General features: G+C 37.2%; 1 protein-coding gene across 1 annotated transcript; it reads right to left on the bottom strand.

The window, feature by feature from the left end:
* Positions 1-379: 379 nt before the first annotated feature.
* Positions 380-4,581, bottom strand: LOC122140461. Its single transcript, XM_042744364.1, has 2 exons — positions 4,485-4,581; positions 380-3,799 (listed from the first exon to the last, which is right to left on the bottom strand). The coding sequence occupies exon 2, from the start codon at positions 3,314-3,316 to the stop codon at positions 2,468-2,470; it is 849 nt and encodes a 282-aa protein (XP_042600298.1). The 5' UTR covers positions 3,317-3,799; positions 4,485-4,581; the 3' UTR covers positions 380-2,467.
* Positions 4,582-9,693: the final 5,112 nt, after the last annotated feature.

Below are 9,693 nucleotides of genomic sequence, written 5' to 3'. Positions count from 1 at the left end.
TGGGGAAGAAGATGGCCGCTGAACTGAAACAACTTCTTCCCCGCTCAGAAACAGATGTGCTGGCAATCAATTCACAGCAAAACCAGGCTTAGGACCCAGCTTCTACTACCAGGATTGCGCACTCTTGCTTCAATTATTGTGAATGATCTCTTGGTTGTTGTGAACCTAGCTGCGGCTTCTTGGAAGTCATGAAAAGTGCATAAAAGTAGGACCATAGCAACTCCATCCAAGAAGGATGAAACAACAGACAGTAACCTGTATCTGAAACAGGTAAGTCATGCGACAACAATCACATTAATCCAAATACATTTTTTAGATATGAATGTTATTTTAGAAATAACGTAATTCTACTAATTTTATAGCTGGAGTTTTTGTGGAAATGTCCAGAAACGGAGATGGTCGTGTCAGTGTTCAAAGCAACATACACTCTGAGACATGCAGACTTCACAACACTAAGGCCCCACGAACTGTTAAATGGCAAGGTAGGTCTGTGACAGTAGAAACTTTTCAAGAGTTGACAGTTAATACCACAACATCCAGGTCATAACCTCTGGGTCATAGGAGTAAGAGGTAACCAGGAAGAAATAAAGGAAGGAAAGAATAAATTAATTTTTGACAATGTGGAATTTAAATAAAGGCTAATTTGAACATTCTGTGGATTAAAAAATCTGTAAATTTGATGGTTATAGCTTCTCAGTTTATATAAACTTTTTTGTTACTTTTGTTAATGTAATGCTTCAGGCCATGGAATGTTACATGTGGCCAGTGCTACAGAAACACAAGAAGACTGCACATCTGTTCCTACTGAATCACTATGTGACAGACGTAATTCTGCACGGCACTATTCATCAGATGGCTTGACAGGGTTTGTCAAAGGTGAGTTCATTTCACATTGAAATTTTCTTAAACATGGCAGTAATTTTTAATTTAAATGGGTTATTACACTGCACCGTAAGTGTGCACTGCAATGTTTTTTTTAAAAGTGTACAGTAGTGCAAGGTGCTTAATTAGTGTATGTTTTCACAGGTGAACTTCGAATCTTATGATGGATCAATTTCCAATCAGGAATCACTGGCAATTTGTGGTGAGTATTAAACATAAGACTATGCACAGTATTAGATTTGAAATCTGTATGAATGAAAGCATGCATTCACTTATACCTTTATTATTGATTAACCATTGTTCACACACACAATCAATTTTAAATACTAAAACAATGTCATATTAACATATTTTGTTTTCCTTTTCTGGCCAGTAACTTCATACCTTGTCTGGAAAAATATTTGTCATGGATCCTATGAGAGATGACCTTGAAATTTCAAGACAAGCTGCCCAGAAATTCCAGTAATGCATCACGTTACATTTCAAATGGTATTGAATGATTATGGCTATGACCAGTATTTATGAATCTGTTTTTTCTTTTTCTTTTTAGAGAATACTTCAAAATGAGACGAAACAGGCTTGGAAAAGAGGAATGGACAGGGATTAAATGGCAGACTGGCTGAATAACCCACACATTCCAAAAGGATGGCACCAGTTGTGGGGTGTTTGTGATGGAGGTATTATGAAGGGAAGGGAAGCGAAGGAAACTTTTTGCTTAACTGTTAAGAAATTCCTTTGTTAGAAGTTGTTTATGTGCTGTATGTACTGCATTTTTTTTAACGTTTTAATGTTTATTTCTTAAATCCTATAGATGGCAAACCAAACAGTTTTACAATTCCCAGAAATTCCTGATGCCGTTGACATAAATCCATCCAAAACCAGAAAAGAAATGGCTGCATTCTTGCTTTCAGCCTCAGGTGATGTAAACAAACAATTTGTACATTACTCCGGTATGATTTTTTAAAAATTGTATTATAGATTCAAAAGATGACTTCTGTGGGTTGTGTGGACTAAAACAGCTTCCACAAAGCAAGAAGACTTCAGACGCAGCCATTAACTTGGTAAATGGTCTTTTTATTGCATTATTTAAAATCTTTTAAATAAAGTTACACCTTTGGAATTCATAGATTTCTGCTTTATAATTGTGTAGTGTTATCTTCTTTCATGTTGTAATTTTCTTTTTTTTGAAGTGTAAAATAACAGTCTAAATAAAAACATAAATATTTCCAATGCCCACCAATAGCATAACGTGCTATGTGCAACTAGTATAAAAAAGCTTATCCGATTCAAATAGTTTATTGTATAATCAAGTAGAACAGAGCAACATTCTTAAACATCAATATCTGTGCATTTTGTATAAGAAGCTTATAAGACTTAAGTAGTGTAAATTAATAATTTAATGTAATAAATAATAATATAATTCATTAAATGTAAAGCGACATTAAGATAACAATAAATAACAATAGGACTTGACCACTTTGTGAATTACAAATATCTTACAATAGCTTACACAAGCAAATAAAACACAGACAGTACTGTGCAAAAAGAGGACATCTCTCAGACACTTTTAGATGCTGTCATTCATTCATTCATCCTCAAGGTCTTTTTCAATGTCCTTGCCACCATAACTTGCCAGGGTGTTTTCATAGAACTCTTGTACAGCTTTTGGTGTTCCCAACTCACCCAGCAGCTTTAAGACAACAGTCCTGTTTGCTTCCTTGATGCAGTTCACATCCGGAAGAAGAGCCGGCTTGAACTGAAACCACTTCTTACCCCGCTTCAGCAAAGAGTGCTGGCAAAATTCACCAGCAAACGCAGGCTTAGGCCCCAGCTTATCTCCAGAGATTTGCAGCACTCTTGCTTCACTTATTTTGAATGATCTCTGTGTTGTTGTGAACCTAGCTGCTGCTTCTTTGAAGTCATAGCACTGCCAGTCCTTTCCATATTGATAGACAGTGTCATGCTTTTGCAAAATGTTGTTATACTCTTCCAGCAACAGAATAGTTGTATGCTTCTGGATCTCTTGCTCAATCCTTCCAAACACTCTGTCAGGCGGAAGGAAACTTTGCCCTTGTATAGGAAAGAAGTAAGTGATGTTGAGCTGAGGGTACAGCTGAGAACGCATGGCAAACAACATTGACAGAACATTAATGTTTTTATTCTGGCCGTAGCAAGAGTCTGAGAACAGGCGGAGGCTCTGACACTGGCGCAGATCAACACTAGCCACTGAGCTGAAGTAGTGATGTAGAGCTGAGGCGACAATGTTGCTATCCTTTGAGTTCTCATATTCCAGCCAGGTGTACAGATTTATCTCATGCTGACTCTGGGGTTCTCCTCTGCCATGGTGACGGACCACACCGAATACATAAAAGTATACCTGCTGTGAGTAATACGTTTGACAGATGGCAGACCTAGGAAGGACCAGGTTCTCCATTATGTCAAAGCAGACAGTGAATGTATCATCCTCGTCATTAAATGTGTCATAAAACTGACAAGCTCGGCGACGGTGAAGTGTGTAAAGAATTCTGCAGTCAGATCAGGATCATTTATTGCAATGCGGAATTTGACACACGAAGAGCACACATCTTTGGCAGGATGACCAAAAGCCAGGTTGAAGTCATTCACAAAGATGCTCCAGTAGGAAACTTGTTGATGATTCTGCTCAAGAAACATCTGATGCATTTTTGCCACACTCAAGTCACCCGGCAGGAACTTTCTCCCAGGTGCACCACGGCGGGCATAGTGGCTTGCTCTACAATTAAAAAAGACTGTATGTGCGACTGTATGTGCTTTCGAACTATGTCCTTTTTTGCAGTTTGCTCTTCAGTTTCCCTGGGACCACCACGATTTTCGGGACGTGCTTTGCCGTTCTCAAGCCAGTACTTTGCAATACTTTGAACTCTGTCTTTCTTGACACCTAAAATGAAAATAAACATGAAACCAATCATGCAGGCATATTACCCATATTACACACAATTTAAAAACATGAATTGACAACAGTTATACAGTTTATTATTATTTATTTATTTATTTTTTTTGCAAAGGTCTACTCATATTAAATGCTCTCCCCATTGTGCAATAATAGTATGTGTAATATCACTTATATTTCTTTGATACCACCCATTTTAGTCCATCCCTATATGTTATTCCATCTATAGCTCACCTGCACATACAATGTTTGGTCTATTTTTTTTATTTTTCATTATCTGTGTGTTGTTGTTGTCTCTGTTTACTGGAAGCTTTTGTCACCAGAACAAATCCCTTATATTTGCAAACATACTTGGCAATAAAGCTCTTTCTGATTCTGATATTGCTTTTAACAAATGTAGGTAGCCTATGACCATCACTGATAATATTTTAAATAAGATATATGTCCTTTAATACCGCAGAGAGATGCATTACCAGATAATAACTGCTGAAAAAATAGCCTGTGTACTGAGCACGTACTAGAGGAAGATAATTGGATAAACATGGCTTTGACGACGTAAAACAAAAATTTGAAAAATAAATAAAACACTACAAATAATACAAATACTAAGGCACTAATGCAAAAATAGGAAAAAAAAAATATAAACTTGTGATGAGGAAATCTTTGTACTTACAGAAAATGCTCAGGAATGAAGCATGGCAGACGGGAACTTTTGTTTTATATTCTTTCCAAATGGCATAATTGATCGATACATCTCTTTGTCTTTTATTTTATTAGGTTTTGGCTTGTTGTCTCCTCTGTTCACATGGCATAGCATCCATATGAGACAGAAAAATGGCATCTTGTTTGACTTTGTCATTGGTGAAATAGAGCTGTTGTTTGATGTAAAATAAATCTGATTCCTTCAAAGTAACAGCACTGCACCAAGAAGTGTTATGAGTGCATGCTACACTTGCGACCAAGCCATTTCCACTGTATCGTTTCTCTTTTGCCTTGTAACGGGAAGAGTTTTGAGGTAAACGACGTTTTCTTCTGCCATTTGATGTCAGTAGGACAGGCTCATCCATTTAATCGTACTCCATCTTAAAAATGTAAAAAATCTGAATCTAAATCTAAAACCAAAACAATCTCCTCAGCCATCTAAAAAAAAAGCAGTCTCCTAAGCGCGCCGCTATATTGAAACCGCCTGTATTGATTCGTGCCTTCTGATTGGTTCTTGGGACGTAGTAGCTTTTGCCGCCAAAGGGAAGTGGCGTATAGAGGCTTTTGACAACAAACTGATATTTCTGAATGGGCTGAGGCTGAGATTTAGAGGATTTGAAGCAAACATATTTGTTGAACGTGTACTATGTGCAGATAGCTTTCACTCAATGTCATTATCTCATTTTTGACGGAGGTGGCATTTAGAGGCTTTTGCATCTGAACTCTTCATAGGCTCACTGTTTAATGCTGGTCCCTTGGTCGTTACTTAAAAAAAAAAAAAAATAATATATATATATATATATATATATATATATATATATATTTAACAAACAAATAATGCTCCAAACGTTTTTCTAAATTAACTTAATAAAAAAAACGAAACGAAATATAATCACTTTGCTATTACATACAAAACTGAACTATTTTAATAGATGAGACAGTAGTATAAGCTGTTTAGGGACTGTTCAGCTGTTCAGATCAGACACTAGAGCATCCCTTCATTCAGACACAGTGGAAGATCTGATCAGAATCAGTGTAGAGGGGCCAAGTCTGGAAGCGTGGCCCGCTGGTTTAGCCAAGGCCAAAGATCAAGAAGGCCAAACTACAGGAGTTTGCCATCCGAGGGGCATGTGACTGCAATGGAGGATAGTCCATAAGACACTGAGCCATGAGATGTTCACAGTTTGAAGCCCTTAAAACACTTAATTTAGATTTTCTTTTTATTTCATTTATCTTGAGATGTTTTAAGTTTAAATTTCATCTCAGTGAAGCACTTTAAGCACCAACACTTTTTCAGTAAGTTACCTTTCTTGTAGAATTGTGCTTCAAATAAAGAATTTTATGTTGACCAGATTGTTAGTTAATCATTTACAAGTCAATATTGCTTGTATGGACAGCGATTAAAAAAAAGTGAACTAGTAAAACTGCGGTGTTAAATGCAATGCGGCCGAAAATTTGGGAGCACCTAACTTTTGTGCTGGTGCACCTGAGAAAAAAAGTTAGGCACACCAGTGCAACCAGTGCAAAAAGTTAGTCTAGAGCCCTGAAAGTGACGTGACATTCAGCCAAGTATGGTGACCCATACTCAGAATTAGTGCTCTGCATTTAACCCATCCGAAGTGCACACACACAGAGCAGTGAACACACACACACACTGTGAACACACACCCGGAGCAGTGGGCAGCCATTTTATGCTGCTGCGCCCGGGGAGCAGTTGGGGGTTCGATGCCTTGCTCAAGGGCACCTAAGTCGTGGTATTGAAGGTGGAGAGAGAACTGTACATGCACTCCCCCCACCCACAATTCCTGCCGGCCCGAGACTCGAACTCACAACCCTTCGATTGGGAGTTCCGACTCTCTAACCATTAGGCCACGACTCCCCCACGAATAATATTCTGAATATTGTACAGTTGGTTTGATACCTTTCTCTCAAACGGTGTCAGAGTTTAATTCATTTAATTGGGTACGGTATATAAAACATGAAAAATATGGATTCAGTACTGTATATAAAAACAATAAAGGCATAATTTGAAAAAACAAGTCTTGTGCATCATAGGGAATAACATTCTGAATATTTTACAGTTGGTTTAATACCTTTAGATCAAATAGTGTTGTCGTTTAATGGATTTATATTATTGCATACATTAAAAGTTGTAAAATTATTATAAAACACATAAAATAGTAATTCCAAAAATGGAGATTTGTGCAATAACGGGGATGTAATTATGTAATTATTATGTAATTATTGGTTTTATATTATAATGTCACATAGTTAAATTGTTTTATTAATTTAAATGGTTAATTTATAAAATTAATTTCCCCTAGAAATTAAGCCTTGTGCAACGTAAACGGCATATATTTATGACTATCTGAGTTAGTTTGAGCTTAAAACATAACAGCCGCAAAGAGTTTAATTGGCAAAAAAAAAAAAAAGTCCAATGAATGTCAAACATCAAACTAACTTTACGCTGTCCACTATTTCAGTTCTCATATACAGAGAGAACAGCACTCAAATACACACAGCAGTCCAAATGTCTATCGTGTAGAGTATCTCACGTAAATACAGTCGGTTATGGATTAAGTGAATGTAAACAGGTGGGTGAAAATTGAATGTGTGTCAGTGTTACATGCATGTCTTCCGTCTTAAAGGGACAGCATTAATTAAGTACCTATCCGTGTCATTAATGTTAACCAACAAAAGATGTTAATAAATGTACACGTTAGGTAAACCTACTGTATCTGAAAAATGAGTTTAATCTCATTTATCTCTGTCGTATTTGTCTTATTGTGCTTCTTTTTTCAAAAATTATAAATTATATATATATTATCTAGGCCTATAATATATATGAACAACTATTCCTTTTATAGTTGCTCCCTTTTCACTACTGTTAAAGGGATACTCCACCGTTTTTTCATATTAAACTATGTTATTCCCTTTACTAAGACGAGTTGATACATACCTCTCTCGTCTCAGTGCGTGCATTAAATCGCTCTGTCTTGCGGCGAAACTTTCTTAGCACTTAGCTTAGCCCAGTTCATTCAATAGGGGCCAAGCAGAGAAGCTACCAAACACCTCCACGTTTTCCCTATTTAAATACAGTTACTCGAGTAGTGTAACTCGACCTAGGACGGTGACACAAAACAAAACGTTGCGCTTTTCTAAGCGTGTAAAATGGATAACTATATTGTATGGTGGAATACCATAGCAAGTGCTCGGGAGCACTTTGACTTGGCGCAGTAATATCTTCACGTGGGGAGCGGGGGCTGGTGAGAGGACTTTTCACGAGTCTTGCTTGCTTGATTTTCACGAGTCTTTCTCTGCTTGGCCCCTATCTAATGAACTGGGCTAAGCTAAGTGCTAAGAAAGTTTCGCCGCAAGACAGAGCGATTTAGTGCACGCACTGAGACGAGAGAGGTATGTATCAACTCGTCTTAGTTAAGGGAATAACATAGTTTAATATGAATATGCGAGTGGAGTTTGAGTTTAAGTTTGTTTTGGTTTTAAGAGTTTAAGTTTAACAGACCTTTGAGCTCTGCCCTTGGGCCAGACACTGCTGTAAGTTTGGAAAAGACACTTTCTTGGTATAGGACTTGAAGCCTGGGTAGTGGCCATAGGACAGGGCTCTGCAACCTTCAACATCAAAAGAGCCATTCTGGCCCCTTTTCCACCAAATAAAATTCACGTGGAGCCACAAGATATTTGATCCCCAAATAAAGATAATACGGCATATCTAAAGTGTTATATTCAGTTATGTTACAGGGAAGGGGAGTAGCAATCATTTAAGAAGTGAGGGAGACAGAAATGTTAAATATAGTAATAATAATAATAATAATAGGCCTAAAATATTTATGTATGTCTAATTGACAAAATAAAAATCTTATCTCTTTCTTTTACTTGGCTAAGAAATAAAATACACTGCTGCACAATAACCAATCATTTGTGTTCTATAATATTTTTGATATACATTTTACTAATGACAATTTTATGGATATGATTGTATAATCAGTATAATAGTTTATATATTACAAACACTTTTTCTATTTTTATCACAGAATAAGGCAAGAAAATATGTTTACATCGGTTTGGATAAGATAAAACATATCCAAAACGACGTGACTATATTGTCTCTTTTAATTTACGCTGTAGCTATGTCGTAGGTTGTGCGTAGCACGCGTAAGCCTACGCCGTAGGCTGACGTGCACCTCTCCAAAATTCTAACAGCACATCAATTCTACGCGGACAGCAAGCGCTGTGATTGGTCTGCCAGAACCCCTTCCTCCACATGTACTTGAGGTTTGTGTGCGTTTATGTGCACTTCAATATATTTTAATGTTACACCTTCTTAAATAAAATAAAACAAAGAACAAGTGTCTTTTCATTTTGTCATGGTACTGTGGGTTACACCGCAACATGCCCGTGGACACTGCACACTAGTGGTTTGCACGTGTACTGCACGTCGATGTGGACAGCAACGCAGAAGTATAAATGAAAACCGATGCAGAAGTATACATCAGCCTTTATGCTGTGTCCATTGCAGCAGCGCTTAAATGAGGTAGCAGGTATTCCCCTCAGCATGTCAGAGTGAATATTTGTTTCAAATAGCATTAGCAGAGGCAGCATAAGTTCCCATTCGAAAGGGAACATTTCTGGATGTAATGGGAATGAGACACTATGCCTGATTATCATTAGGGGTGTGAACCAACACTCGTCTCACAGTTCAGTTTAATTATGATTATCATCTCATCGATTCAGTTCAATTCGATATCACAATGCATCGACGATGCACTGCATCCTCAGTTTTAAATTTTACTTTACATGTATACAATTTTGTCAAAAACAAGCAGTCAGATATATGAACTTTACCTGGTTTCTCAGAGTACACCGGTTTCACGCATACTCCATCTGCAGTGCATATGATCATGTGCGTTATGTATGCACTGCAGAAGCAGCACGGACTCTTTGTGCTTTCACACAGGACACGTTTGCTGTCCGCTACTGATCCGCGGCGGTTTAAGCCACAAACACAACACTTATTCATTATTTTGATTTCAAATCACGTAAAAAATAAAAAAAAATTATAATTGTATCACAGCATTGTAATACTCTTTTATCACAGTACAGTAACAATCTTTCATAGACATTAGTTAACTCAATAAATATAAACAACATATTATTCATGC

The sequence above is a fragment of the Cyprinus carpio genome, chromosome A4 (genome assembly GCF_018340385.1).
Source record: "Cyprinus carpio isolate SPL01 chromosome A4, ASM1834038v1, whole genome shotgun sequence".
Classification (NCBI taxonomy): domain Eukaryota; kingdom Metazoa; phylum Chordata; class Actinopteri; order Cypriniformes; family Cyprinidae; genus Cyprinus; species Cyprinus carpio.
Note: the sequence above shows the minus strand (reverse complement) of the source record. Positions and strands in the feature narration are given on the sequence as shown.

Bases quoted from the DNA above. Each gene is read 5' to 3' on its own strand.
- LOC122140461 (XM_042744364.1), bottom strand. From the start codon at position 3,316: ATGGAGAACCTGGTCCTTCCTAGGTCTGCCATCTGTCAAACGTATTAC.